Below are 15,150 nucleotides of genomic sequence, written 5' to 3'. Positions count from 1 at the left end.
AACTTCATATCAGCCACAATGTAACAAAAATACTCAAAAAGCAATAGGAAATAAAAGAGAAAATGGAAAGATGTGCTCAAAGACATTTTTTATTGTAGCGGATACTGACATTCCATAGAATTCATGTCACAGAAAGTTAGTGGCAATTTGAATTTAATGAAGGATAGCTGAAAAAAAAAACATTATTCAAACCACCCCTTAAATCTTTAAAGGCACTCTTCATGCATAGAGAGGGTAAGAAAATGCATAGCTGAACAAATATTACTAAAGTAGAATATATACTATACTAGAAAACTGATAAGCATATACCTGATAAGTAAAAACCTCTTTACTATAGTTAAGAACTGATAAAGTAAATGTCAATTATCAAAACAGTTCTTTTTTTAAAAAAATACAGGAGAGGGTTTGAACTTTCAAGGTTTAATTGCTTTTACTAGAAAGGAAGAGATGAGAAATTAAACCCTGCACTGTTCCACTGGTGCAAATCTAGATTTAGTTCTCTGATAGCAGAATTTTGTTCCACTTCTCTAATTCATATTTTAAGGAGTTCTGGTCTACCAGAAGTATGCCCATCTGTAATCTCAAACTTAAGAAGCCACTACTCCTGAGTGCTGGAAGCAAGAAAGATATTCCAAGGGAAATATCACTGGGTACTTGACATCTTACCACACTTTAACCATCAACCACAGACTTCTACCATCTGCAGAGCTACAGAGTTCCTTTGGGACTTTTGTTCTTTTTTTCTGTGGTCAGCCTAAAGTTTTATGAATCATTTAAAGTGACTGAGTCTGCTAACACAAAATGTGACATAAATTGGCTTTTTAGCAGGCAGACCTGGCCTAAGCTTAGAATCAAAGGCTCCACTTTGCAGAGATGCAACAGGTCAGCATATACAGTTCTGTTTTAAAGTAGCAGGGGAAATCCAGGTAGACCACAAATTCTCAGGTGAGTTATTCACCTGGCGTTTTTACTGAAACCAATCTTTAAATAGTGTGGTTTATGCTTTATCTTATCCCATTCATGCAGTAGCAGAGACCAACACAGGATGACAGCAGAAGCCAGAAGTGTCTGACAGTGAATCATTTCCAAATTCTTAAGTGAGGTTTTACATGATAGTGTTTCCTGTAACAGCAGATGACTGGGTTCAATCTGCCAAGGTTTACTCCCTGTCCTTCAATCCCATATTGCCATTCTGGTACTGCCATGTCGTTTAAGTATTTCTAGGTGGCTATCCAGTGTTAGAAAACACTTTTCTTCACTCATGACTGTTTTTTTCTCCTTACTTATTCTCCAAGGATAAGTAGTTTTAAAATAGTAACTGTTTATCCAAATAGAAATATCCCTCTAAGTACTTCAGAAGTAAGGACATGGCAGGGAAGAAGAAAATGTGAGAAGAAAATGTGGGTGAAAAGAGAGCACCAAAACATGGAAGAGCACTCTGTTACCCATCCTTCAGTTCCCAAAGTAATTCAAGACCCAGTCTTCACTCAGGAAATCTGAGACTGGTGGCAGTGAAGAGAGTAACACAGCACTCAGACTGAAAGGCAGGTGGCACAGCAAAAAGAATAGGAGCTAAACACTAACAAGTTTAGATTAACTGGAGAGAGAGACAGAGAGTTATTTATGCAGCAGAGATCAGTACAACTGGGGTGAGCTCAGGAGCTGATACCAGAGGCATAAAAAAGGAGATACCAAAGTGTCTGTGTAAAAATACATATACATAGTATATACTTGTGGGAGGAATAACTTTAACTTTTTGGTGGTTTTGCTTTTTCTTTAATTATACAGCGTCCAATTTTAGATGTTTCCACCATACATTATAAACAATTCAGAGGAATACAGAATGTGTAGCCTCTAAATGAAGCTGCCCCTGAAACTCAGCTCTGAGCAAAGGCAGTGATGGCAGAGCAGATTGCAGATCTCACGGCTCCTACACACTGTGGCTGTCCCATTGCTCTACAGATAGAGTCCAGCTCACAAACTGAAGGTAAATAATCTAGCAAAGGGGTGGCCCAGGATGCCAAATTGATGTATCAAAACTATTTCCTGAAGAATGTGATGATGAATATTTTAAAAAATGTCCCTTCCCTTTCCACAAAAGAGTAATGTTTTGTTCTGTCATTCACTGCTTTGTTACAAAGTCCCAAGGCTGTTTCAAGAGCTGACCAGTTGCATGGCACAGTAAAATACAAAGATGTGATATCATGCTTGAACTATTAGCTTTATTATGGGTTAATTACCCTGAGTGCAGCACTTGTTCCAGAGCTGACATGCTCAGTGTATCTCTGCACAATGTAGCTGTCTCCTCCACCTCTCTGCTTCTCACCCTTATTTTTAAAATGGGGATAACAGCTTTTACCAACTTCTTCACAAAGATCTTGTGAAACCAAATTAATATCCTGAGATGCTCAGACACTAAGGGAACACAGGGAAGCATCCAAGGTAGGAGAGAAGAGATGGACCTACTGTGGTTTAGATGAATAGGTACTGTTAGAATGACTGACAGGATGCATCTGAATCCATAATTAATGCTAAACACTTCAAGTACATGTTTATTCCTGTGACTTCATATAAGATATCTTGATGCAAAAAAGGCAGATGTCTACCCAGAAGAATTCATGCAGTGTCACTGACCCATAGAGATGTATACACAAGCTTCAAGAGTCATCAACAGAGCTGAGCACCTTTGGGGTTTGGCAAGGCTCAAATCCCAGAAGAGATGATAGAACTGGTCTGTTTTCTGACAGAAAAGTTCTATTTGCATGGACAATTGAAGCTTTAGTTTCAACTCCCTGAAAACACAGGATATTTAGACCTATAATTAATATTCTTCCTGTGACCTGTAACAGCTTATCAATTCTATGGTTTACAGGCACTTTTCCATTTATTATTCCCCACTTCCTTAGAGAACCCAAAACAAACAAAAAAAGCAAACAAACACAATTTTCATGACTGTTCACAACTGAAAAAAAAAATGTTCCCAACGGCAGAGAAATGAGTTTTCTGCAGGGAAGAGTAATTTTTATCAGCCTTTAAAGAAGCTTTTTATATCCATTTCTTCTGAAATGCCTGTGCAACACCTCCCTGATGCATAAACTGCCCAGTCTCAGGGCAGTATTCCCATGTTCATTTAGAGTGGCATATGAGTGATACCAATAGGGTCAAAGGGAGGACCCTTAAGCACTTCAAAGGAGACATTCAGAACTTTCCAAGAGTAAATCTTTGGAGAACATATTTGCTAAGATGGCTGTTTATAGCCATTTATGTGATAAAGAGAGACTTTTAGGCTCCCATAGCCCTTTAAGTGCAAATGATATTATACAGTATGTATGTACTGAATGAATAATAGGACTTGCAATCTAAAAGTACCAATGAAAATGCCACTAAAACATATGGTCTATTATGGTTAAACAGATGTCTTTTCAAGGTATTAAGGAAAAAGGCAGTAGGTATAATACCAGGTTCTGTGAGATGTAATAATATCTAGATCCAATCCTGTTTTCATTTGCAGTTTGCTTGGAAATCAGAGGCAGTTCCACCTATCTATTGAGGGTAGTAAGGCTCTACAAAGAGATCTGGACAGGCTGGACTGATGGGCTGAGGGCAATTGTATGAGGTTCAGTAAAGCAAAGTGCAGGGTCCTGCACTTGGGTCACAACAAACCCAGGTAGTACTACAGGCTGGGAGAAGAGTGGCTGGAAAGCTGCCTGGAGGAAAAGGGCCTGAGGTTTCCGGTCAGCTGTAACTGAACGTGAGCCAGTAGTGTGCCCAGGTGACCAAAAAGACCAATGGCATCCTGGCCTGTGTCAGCAGTACTGTGGCCAGCCAGATCAAGGCAGTGATCGTCCTCCTGTACTCAGCACTGGTGAGGCTGCATCTCAAATCCTGTGTTCACTTTTGGGCCCCTCCCTACAAGAAAGACATTGATGTGCTGGACCATTTCCAGAGAAGGGCAACGGAGCTAGGGAAGCATCTGGAGCACAAGTCTTATGAGGAGCAGCTGAGGAAGATGGGAGTGTTTAGCCCAGAGAAAAGGAGGCTCAGGGGGGACCTTATCACTCTCTACAACTGCCTGAAAGGAGGTTGTAGCCAGGTAGGGATCGATCTCTTCTCCCAACTAACAAGTGACAGAACAAGAAGAAATGGATTCAAGTTGTACAAGGGGAGGTTTAGACTAGATATTAGGAAAAATTTATGCACTGTAAATGTGGTCAGTCATTGAAACAAGCTGCCCGGGGAAGTGCTGGAATCACCATTCTTGGAAGTGTTCAAAAGGCATGTGGATGTGGCACTTCATTACATGGTTTAAGTGGTAAACACAGCAGTGCTGGGTTAACGGTGGGACTCCATGATCTCAGAGGGCTTTTCCAAGCTTAATGATTCTATGATTCCAAAAGGATAACTATAACAAACTGCTTGTTTGGGGTAGCCTAGAAGGAAAGTCCTGTACCTGAGTGTTTGCTGTAGATCAACACTTTGCCACAAACCTGGGCAACACAGAGAAAGCCATGGGATACCTCTTCTGTTCAGACGGCTGTGTCAGAGCTGGTTGCCTAGGTGTCCTTTGTCATTAGTCAAGAGAAACACAACCTTCACTAGGCCAATTCATACATACCAATGTAAAGGTAAACTGTAGCTCCAAAGTGTTTATAGCTCTCCAACGACACAAATATGGACAGATGAATTTCACTTTCATCATCACTATCAAATACTGCTGAACAAGGCATAATTTCTACCCTTTGTCTTCCACAACTGCTTTCCCCATAAGTTTCTTCTGTAGATTTTTACTATAGAATCGGGCAAAATGAGGCTCCTTGCTAACATGCAGATACCATGACATGAGTCACTCACCTATAAGTAACCGTCCTACTTTTCCACTTGAGCTGTCCTTCACCTGTCAGCTACATACACATACACTTTTTTAAGTTATATGATGAACTTCTTTGGTTTCCTAAAAAAAAATTAAATCACTGCCTCATTTTATGTTGCAGTACATCAAAGAGAAAAATAACGAAAACAATTTTGTTCACTTTAATAGGGACTACAAACACTTCTAAAGAGTCATAATAACAATATATTCTGGTTATTGCACATTGTAAATAAAGACTGGAGCTAACTTCGGTTTTGTGTATATTACCATAAACTCAGAATGTTTGAATCACTCATGTTTAACCTCAGCATGGAATTTCCCATGTCAGAAAAGTGTGGCTTTTGAGTAGCAATATCCCTGGTATATGACCCCCAAGATATGTCTCTGCTATCAGAAAGACTATACTCAAATAGAGCTTTTCCTCTGGCAATAATAAATAATAACTACTGTAGAAATTGAATGTGTACATTGTTTTTAAACTTCAGTAACACCATCAAAATGTTGCCTGGCTAAATAAGCACTTAAAACAAAATTTTAAAATAGTGTCCAGAAGAGTATTAAATGTTGTTTAATTTTTTTTGCTCATAAACCTCATGAATTGCAATCATTTTAAGTAGTTAAATATATATTTGCTTTTCCATAAAAGTACCTTTAAGTAATTGCTCTCATAAAGATCAATACAAAATTTCAGCTTAAAAAAAATTTCTATTACTAAGTTAGAAATATTTTGCTCTAAATTATGCACTGCTGCACTTCTGTGACTGAGACTTCTGTAGAAACATCATGGTGCTTTCCATAAAACAAATAAAGCAACAAAGAGAGCAAATATCCTATATATAATGTGTGCTTAATGAGATTACTCGTAAAAAACTCATGCAAAATGTTTCCTGATGATGATGTTAAGCAGATATGTGGGTCAGTCTGCAGATAATGGTTTTGAGCACCTTAATGTTTATCAGACAAAATTTTTAAATGAATTATCACCTTATCTTAAGGGCTTCTGATCTTGTTTTGCAATTGTGAAATCCTTCACTGGTTTGACTGGGATCACGTGAACTGAAATGGGAGGAAGGACTATATATGTTATAAATTAGGTATATATATTTCCTTATCAAAGGGCTATTGCCATTTTTAAAAATCTTCTTTCCCCTTTCTTCCCTACTATTTGATCAAGTAGAGGAGTAAATGGCTTTTTTTGCCTAATTTCTCTCAAAATTTGCTCCTAAACCTAATCCCTTCTGTTTAGACATACTCTGCTAGCCTCTGTCTCTATCTACCCAAGCATGAACCATTTGCTGCCCTGCTGGAATGTGCCGTGGTTTGTTGCTAATCCAACACTGCCTTAGTCTGGCTGGAATTTTCCCCACTGAATCCGTAAATCAGATTACAGAAGAGACTCTTCAGCACCTTCAGCTACTGCCAACAATAGGAACAGCATGTTTTTCCCCAGGGAAGGCTGGTGAGGGTGGTGAAAACGAGAAGGAAGAATCAGAGTTATCCAGGGGAAGGGGGATTTAAGTGGCTATTTTAAAAGGCAGCTTCGTAGCTGGCAATTGGTGACAGACTCAGCATTGCAGGGTCCAGACAGATTTTTTTAACCATAAAGAAGTGGACAATAAACTGCCTTGAGCAACAGAGCAAGGAGGGGTACAGGAGACTTTGGAGTGAAGAAGATCTGCAGGAATACAGCAGAAATATATATGGCATTACTTTAATACTTCCTTTAAAATAAAGCTGAGTTTTAGCACTCAGAATTTTCCATTACCATCAGCACCAAGGTGACAGAAGAAGCTCTGTATTAATAGCTCTGTTTTCAAAATTTTTCAAGTTAGCTACCACCCAGATTGTCTGAGAAATTTATTAGCCAACGGGGTTTTAACAGAAAAAGATTTAAAGCTTAGAGACCCTGCAAAAGGTATTTTTTGGAGTGCAGAGCTATGTATTTATTTTATAGAGTTCATCTACACAGGAGAGGATGGGACATCATTACAAGGCACAACCCTACTCCCAGGAGAGAGCTGACTGTAGCCTAACAGAGACATTTATCTGTTTTATGTTTAACAAGAGCAAGACTGATTTCAGAAACAATTCTTCCAGTCTCAAAGCCTTAAGCCAAATCAGAATATTCATGTTTCAATATGTTTCTGCTTGGCTCCATATCATGTCAGAACATTCTTTACACAGAGCACAACCACCAGAACTAACTTGCAGTCATCCACCAAAAATTTCTTTTAAACAACTCCTGTAAAGTGACTCTGAATACAAAAAACTTGGTTAGTTTGAACCAGGAATGTTTATGGGTTAACTCTCAGATTAGGCGGGCTAAAATCAGAATTGTGCAGGGCATTAGTGTATTCCTGTCCCTCCAGTGTTCTAAATAAACTGGAAGAAGAGAAACAGTAATTATATCCTCCGTGCACTGGTCTATCCCACATAAATAGAGCAATAACATCCTGCACATGTATGCAGGTTCAAAGAGGAGTGATTTTTGCTCTCCTTGTGCTATGCGTATAGGCAAATTGAGGGGCAGAACGACTGAGAGCTCAGCTGCAGAGCAGCCTGGCACTCAAGATCTCAACTAAATTTCTGCAGAATGTAGCACCTATGTAAAGCTGCAGCCTGTGAGCTATGGCAGCATGTACAGCTGCTGCATTTACCCTGTGAGAACCCTCACTTTGGTTCACCTTCCCTTAAAGTCACTGTCCTTTTCTTCACATTGAGGGGAGAGCTGATGCTGAATGAGGTTCTGCTTAAGGCATGTGCCAGATCCTTTACCTTTTGTGTCCACACTCCCTTTACTGCTCCTTCCTGCTTCTTCTCCATTGCAGATGATGCCCCAAAGGGAATTTTTCGGTGGAAGAGGGCTAGGACAGTGGGCCAAAGAGCTCTGCTGAGACTGCAGCAAGGAAACGCAGAGGGATCCTATTAATGCTGCAGGGTGATCTAAGGTGAATGTTTGTCCCGAATGCCAAACTCAAGAAAAGCTGTCAAGGGGGCTGGAAGAAAAGACAAGCTCGTTGCTGTTTTTGCAACACAGATGCAGTCTCTGACACTTCATTATCTTTACATAATGGACCTAGCTAGCAGCCCCAGCTATAGAGAGGTTTAGTATGCTAGAGAGCAGTACAGTGAACTCCTTTTGGAGGATTTTATAATCAAACACTAACATCCTTCAGAAGACACAACTAAAAGTGCAAGTGCAGACAAAGCCACCCTTAGGTAATTCCCTTGATCAAAAAAACTCTCAGACTTAAAATAAATCTAATTAAGGACACTGTAAAGGAACAGAAAGGCAGTATTCACTTATGGCCTCTTTTGCAGATGGTGAGTTGACAAACAGAACTGAGAATCTTAATTGCAAGAATCATCAGCAAATTCAAAGAGAATGATAAGTTAGGGATGGCAAAAGTCAGACTGTTACATAACAACAATGCTGCCAGATTTCCTGTTTTGCATTAGATGCAAAAGGCACTCCCGAGAGAGGACACAGTGTTTTCTATAAAAAATGCTGAAAAAGGAGAGAAAAACCTAGCCCAGGTTCATGCCATCCTGAGTGACCATACAGCAAAACTGATGAAAGAGGATACCTTTTCTAACACTCTGTTTTTCCTTCATTGTTTGACACTGTTCCCTCTACTACTGTTAAGAGATATCCAAACACATGCTGTCATCATCTAATGGAGTTTTCACAACTGGTTAGATATCTGCTTCATTTTTTTTCCCCCAATCCTTTTATAGAAGGTAATATGCTTTGATGTGTCACTAGAAATTTTCATTTCATTAATCAGCTTTCTATCAAAATGCTGATGTTTCATAGATATTCTTCTCTGATAAAGGCAAAGCAGTTAAAAAACACTTTTGAAATCAGATGGGAAGAAATATTGGTACCACTTAGAAGTTAATTTCTGTCTGATTTAATTTTTCCCAACTGTCTGCATTAGTCTCCCAAGAAAATAAGTCTACTGAAGTATAGTAAAAAGTGCCTATAAATATCTGATACAGATAAGATAGACAGAAAAATCTGTTTGGCTGCATAGAAAATTGTTTGATAAAAAAAAAAAAGCAAGAGGTACTTGGAAATTACAACTTATTTTCTTTCAATCCATTCAGCTTCTATAATCAAGAAAAAATATATATAATAGCAAGCTTCAAGTAGGCAATTACCTCGAGGACCACATGTTGTACTCTAGAATCAAAAAAAATAGCAACTAAGTGAATAGTTGAACTGTATTTTAATAGTAAGTTTGGTTTTTTTTCATAGACTCATAGAAATGTCTTGGGTTAGAAAAGACCTTTAAAGATCTTTAAAGATCATCTAGTCCCACCCCTCTCTGCCCCAGGCAGGGACAGCTTCCACTAGATCAGGTTGCCCAAAGCCTCATCCAGCCCGATCTTGAACAATTCCAGGGATGGGGCACCCACAGTTTCCCTGGGCACTGTTTAGTGCCTCACAACCCTCACAGTAAAGAACTTCTTTTTTATGTTTGTTCTAAATCCACCTTTTTTCAGTTTAGAGCCATTACCCCCTGTCCTATCGCAACAGGTTCTATTAAAAAGTTTGTCCCCATCTTCCTTAGAAGCCTCCTTTAAATGGGGAAAGGCCACAGCAAGGTCTCCCTGGAGCCCTCTCTCCTCTGGGGTGAACAGGCCCAGCTCTCTCAGCCTGTCTCTATAGCACAGGTGCTCCAGTGCTCTGACCATTTCTGTGGCCTCCTCAGGACTCACTGCAACAGGTCCATGTCCTTCTTATGTTGGGGACGACAGAGCTGGATGCGGCACTCCAGGTGGGGTCTCATGAAGGCAGAGTAGAGGGTCAGAATCACCTCCATCAATCTGCAGCCCAGGATATGGTTGCCTTTCTGGGCTGCAAGTGCACATCTTCAGGTCATGTCCAATTTTTTATCCACCAGTACCCCAAAGTCCTTCTTCTCAAGGCTGCTCTCAATTAATTTATCTCACAGCATGTGATAATGCTGGTGATTACTTTGACCCAGCTGCAGGACCGTGTATTTGGCCTTGTTAAACTTGATGAGGTTCACACAGACCTACCTCTCAAGCCTGTTACAGTCCCTTTGGATGGCATCTCTTCCCTCCAGCACCACTTAGCTTGGTGTCATTGCAAATTTGCATAGGGTACACTCAATCCCACTGTCTATTTGTTGATTAAGATATTAAATAGTATTGGTCTAAGAACCAGTTTCCACTATAATAGTTTAAAAATAACACTTCTTGAAGTTATTCTGATCTTAGACAATTACTCATGCTAACCAAGACAAGTTTAATCCTCAGTGTACCATTTTTTTGTGACAATATAAAAATTTGCAAGATAGCGGGTCTATTGATGTTACCTATGCATGTACACATATCTGGTAAACAAAGAATACTCAAGATAAATGCTTTTATTTTTTATAGTTTAAGCAAAAAATATCTTAATAAATACAAAGGCATTTAAAGCCACTATGTGAAAAGTCAGGTCATGGTGCTAGTGGAAATCATTGAGTACAACTGCTTTTGACTTGCTACAAATGCCCAGTTCCAGTTCTCAAATGCACCACACTAACATACTTGTGCTCATGCTACAACCTTCTTAATATAAACACAAAACAATGTAAACCACAGCACAAAGTTGATCCAAAGACTTTGAGAACAGAAACTAATAGTTAGAAAGAATTACTAATTAGTTACTAGCCTAGATCCTCCCCTGGTAAAAAACTGGGTAGCTCAACTATTCAAACAATACTTTTAAGTGGGTCTCTTTTAATACAGATAAACAATTATATATTAAATTTTGACATATTATAAGGACAACCGAAACTACAGAGCTTACAATCACTCGTGAGATTAGTGAGAGATTGAGGAAGAGTGAAAGCTTGAATTTGTTTCTCATTCATCTAGTCATAAAACGTGACAAGTTAATAGCTGTGGACCAACATCATGCTATGATCTAGAGCCAACAAAAATGTCAACTAAATCCTGCCAACTCTTCAGCTGCAATAAATCATCACAGCTCTATTAGTCAGCTCTCTGACTTAGAGCATCCAAGGATCTGGCTCAATCTACAGTTTATGTTCAGACAAGATATAAATCAATGTAGTGTCAACTTGACCACAGTTGGCTTTTTTCTCTTCAAATATTACTGTGTCTTTGATAGTTAAAAGCAAATATCACTGAAGTCATCTAATTGGCAGGAGGAAGAAAACATTTACAACAGTAACTTCTTATAAACCCAGCAGACCAAGTTGCACTCACTGTCCATCACCCCAAAAGTTGTTACCTCTACTGAACAAATTTCCCCACTTATTAGTCCATAAAAGCATCTAGAATCATCAGTCTTTCTTCCATGAGAAGGTGGAGAAGAAAAGGTGCATCTCCTCTTCCCTATGTCACCACCTGGATCTGGAGACAGCTTGGTCCAGCTTTAAATGTCAGCTTTTTTTGGTAGACTCTGCAGGAGCTTGTGAATGAATTCCCTCAAACTTTGTCCACGATCAGGCAAAAATAGCAGGCCCCCAGTCATCACACTCAGCTGGAGCCCAGTTACAGAAATCAACAGTAACTCCACAATCCCTGAGCAGGACCCCATCACCAACTATACCATGCTTGCCACTGATCCCCACTGCTCCATGTGAAATGAATTAAATTCCTGAAGAACCTGAACTTCTGGAAGCCCTGCTAAGCTACTACTCAACATTTCAACAGTTTAGGCTTCACAAGTAGCTTACCCTAGCCTTAGGACTTATTTCTGTTTTTTCTCAAATGCACTGAGTATGGAAACATTACCCGACCAGGGCTGCTTCAAACACAGAGACTTACCATTCAGTCTCTCAAATCTTTGTATTAAAAGGCTCAAACTTACGGTAGAGTGCTGAATGGGTATCCAGGCAGGTGTTTCGACTGAGCATTTGTGAGATGGGCATCTGCCATGGCTCTGCTGCAAATAAGTGAAAATGGCATTATACACAACACAGTACGTGCTGCAATCGCTAGGCACAATGGACTCTATTCCATATGGAGCATCTAGAAGTTTGCTAGTATGCATCACACCTCACAAAGTCATTTTCCACTGTCATGTATGGGAAATAATCTGAAGTTTGTAGGACCAAAATGGCCTCATGAGCTATCCATTAATTTTGCTTTGAAGTTCTCAGTTACGTGGGTGAACATACATCCACTCTGAACCTCAAGCATGTGCCATCTGCCTTTCCTCCACACTAGAGCATTCAGAGAACAGCGGAGCATTAGTCAGGAGGTAGAAATTGGCTTTTTTTCCCCCATTTCATGACAGGCTGCATTTTTCCACAATGTCCTCTATGAACCAGTGATAGTTGCAGCCTGAAACACTCCCAGGGCTATTTTCTAGGAGGAGTAAGTATGTCCCAAATTTGTAGGGCATGTTTGTTTTCTGAGCAGAATGCTCTGCTTGCTCCCCAGATTGGTCCCTGGAGAACATAAGCAAGTACCCAAGACTCCTGCAGTTCCCTGAAACTTTGCAGAACAAAAAGAGTAAGGGGTTAATTTAAAGTCTAATGTTCCACATGGCAGTGCAAGATGTAACAATCACGCCTTCAGGCTGATCTTCCCGTAATTTCCCTTGCATTTGCTGAGATTCAATTACATTTCAGCCAAGGTTTGGAGCCCATCAGAATGAGTTGCACAGCAGATTGGGTCAAACTCCCTGAAGAAAAGTTCAGAATAAATTATGCTGTCTGCCACCATTACTCTCAGCATTTCAACATAAGAGTCAAACTACTATTTAGCTCCTTAAATTGGAGGACTCTTGTAATCATGTATGTTCCTGAAGCTGGAAGTTATGTGGAAAATAAAAAAGCTTTCTTCTTATTATTTTCATTTAAGCCAGATATATCAAAAGCAACCACATTACACCTTTCTCCATGCTGAGAGTAAAGGAGAGCAACGTCTGCAAATACTAATGATTAGACTTCACGTGATTTTCAGTTGGAAGTCTAATTTGAGAACTATTAGTTCTTTGTTTTTTATCTCTGAAAAGCAAACATTTGTAAAGCAGTGCAATACTACTTTTACAGGTTAAAAAGTAAAAAATGTGGATATCAGTTTCAGCTTTGTATTCTCCAAACCAAAAAACTGTTTATCTTTTTAATTTTCACTTAGACAACTATAAGAAATATTCAGAAAAACAGCTAGCAAGCAAGAAGTATTGTGCTTTTAGACGAAAGTTTAGAAAGCCTTGCTTAAAAGTATTTGAAAAAGTCACTGCTATCATAGCAGCAGTATCCTGAGGGTGTGTATTATCTCCTGTAAGGAAGGGATGAATGCAACAGCAAATGATGTAATCCTATCAAAATAATAAAACTATAAATGAATTCTGATCAAAAGACTGCATGGAATACTAGTAATTATTTTTTCCTTTAACAATTATACGCTTTCAGTCTTTATTCGAAGGCGAGTTAAAGGCAAGAAAATTAATATGTGCTTTGGACTGAAAATACTTTTCTGATTGAAAAGCCTGATCTTACAGAGGTAACTGTATAATTTTGTCAGGAGACTCCTCAAAAAGACTCCTCACATTCTTAAAGAGGATACTTTGCAAAATGAAAGCCCCAGATCTCATAGCAGGAGGGGCTAATACAGTATGAGTTCTTTTGACTTCGAGATTCATACCTAAATTGTCCCAAGGCTCAGAATCCCATGACACATGCGCATATTCAGACAGACAGCGGTAACAGGGAATTCCTCATAGGTAGTAGATGCCAGTTTTCCAGGACAACAGCTGTGCTGGTCGTTCATCTGGGCTGTAGAGTGACCTGCAGCGTTTGGCCTTTCACAGCTGGATATCTGAATTACAGTGCTGGTAACGTGACATTGCACCACTATTGTCCAAGAAATGCATGTAGTTCAAGGGCTAGGACTGAACACTTTTCTCCTACAGCTTTTGGGGGACTTGGCGTTGGATTCTTTTTGAAAATTACAGCTGATTTCTTATTTGAGTGATCATTCCTTTTTGTATTGTGTAAAAAACAATGCTTTTCATACCTTTCATATCTTACACCCTCACCTAGTTGAAACAGTTCTAAGATATAAGGTTGCATATCAGCTGCTGGTAACATTTTTCTTCATAAAAGTACTCAGGGGTTTTTTTAATATCCAAAAGCTCTAACATGTCACATCTAGAGACACTAATTAAAAAAAATTTAGCCAAAAGGTCAACGGTACATAAAGTATCCTGCAAGCATAGGCAATACAAGTAAGCACAGGAATAAATATATTGGTAAATATTTGCAGGTTGTAGAAGGAATTCATTCCATTTGATTATTACCGCTAACATTTTCCTCAGCTTAGGAGTTCTGTAAGGATAAAACTGTAGACCCTGGTCCACCACTACACTGGAAAGTTAAAAATCTTTAAAGGGATGAGAATCCATCATTCAAAATCATCTTTCTTCAGACAGCCTTCAAGGGAGGACAGAATCACCTCTAGTTTGTTTTTCATGTTCACTAATATTGGTATGCAAATATATCTTGCCTCACTGTATGGAAGAATATGTTCCAATAAAAGTCTTCTCCATCTCAAATGGAAACATTTCTCTATAGCTTATGAATGAGTGATTTCCACAGTCTTGTTTTACTCTTTTTCTGTGAGGATACTTGGACTCCTGCACTAAGCTTCACCCTTGAGAAAGCTCCAATGTGGTGATAGACACAGCCATCCAGGCATAGGCTTTATCACAGCTTAATGAAATCAGAGCCTTCAAAATATGCAATAAGATCTTCAGCTTGTGTAATTTTTATATAAAGAGACGTTGGGATGCAAAGGCATAATTTCAATTCTCATTGTTGAATTCAGCATCAGTCACAGCTTTTTTTCTGGGTTGACACTTCAAATCCTTTAAAAATTGCATAGCAATAATACACTCAGTAAGCAATGAAGCGATGACCAAGTCAGACAGAGATGCTAACCTCACATTCAGTTAGAGACAGTCAAGTTTCTTCTCTGGAGGAACTGATACATGTAATTCCCAAATCAATAGGTTTATCAAACATCCAGAAATGCAGACCACACAGGTAACCAGGAGATAGAAAAGCACCAACCTCAGGAAAGAAAACCAAAGCTGCAATCTCTTCAGAGTGCATGCGCAGCATCTGCCTTCCTAGCTTGCAACCTTTAAGTAAGCTTCTTTACCACGTGCTTTTCTTATTCAGGTGTTTAAATAACTGACAGCTATGAGTATTGGTTAGAAATATCAGTATAATGCATCTTGCAGATGCATTAACTCAATGCAGAGTGGTAATGCATCAGTGCCC

The 15,150-nt window shown here is 39.2% G+C and overlaps 1 protein-coding gene across 20 annotated transcripts in view; it reads right to left on the bottom strand.

Annotated features, from left to right (window-relative positions):
* The window catches only part of DLG2 (discs large MAGUK scaffold protein 2), a 998,134-nt gene that overhangs the window by 817,394 nt on the left and 165,590 nt on the right, over positions 1–15,150 (bottom strand). For 16 of the 20 annotated variants that reach the window (XM_064644938.1, XM_064644939.1, XM_064644940.1 and 13 more), the window contains one exon: positions 11,727–11,801. The exons of the other annotated variants lie outside the window; for them this stretch is intronic. In XM_064644938.1, the coding sequence (XP_064501008.1) occupies positions 11,727–11,801 (75 nt within the window). The remainder of the gene's footprint in view (positions 1–11,726; positions 11,802–15,150) is intronic. 20 annotated transcript variants of the gene reach the window in all.

This window comes from Pseudopipra pipra, chromosome 2 (genome assembly GCF_036250125.1).
Source record: "Pseudopipra pipra isolate bDixPip1 chromosome 2, bDixPip1.hap1, whole genome shotgun sequence".
NCBI lineage: Eukaryota > Metazoa > Chordata > Aves > Passeriformes > Pipridae > Pseudopipra > Pseudopipra pipra.
This window is presented reverse-complemented; position numbering and strand designations above follow the sequence as displayed.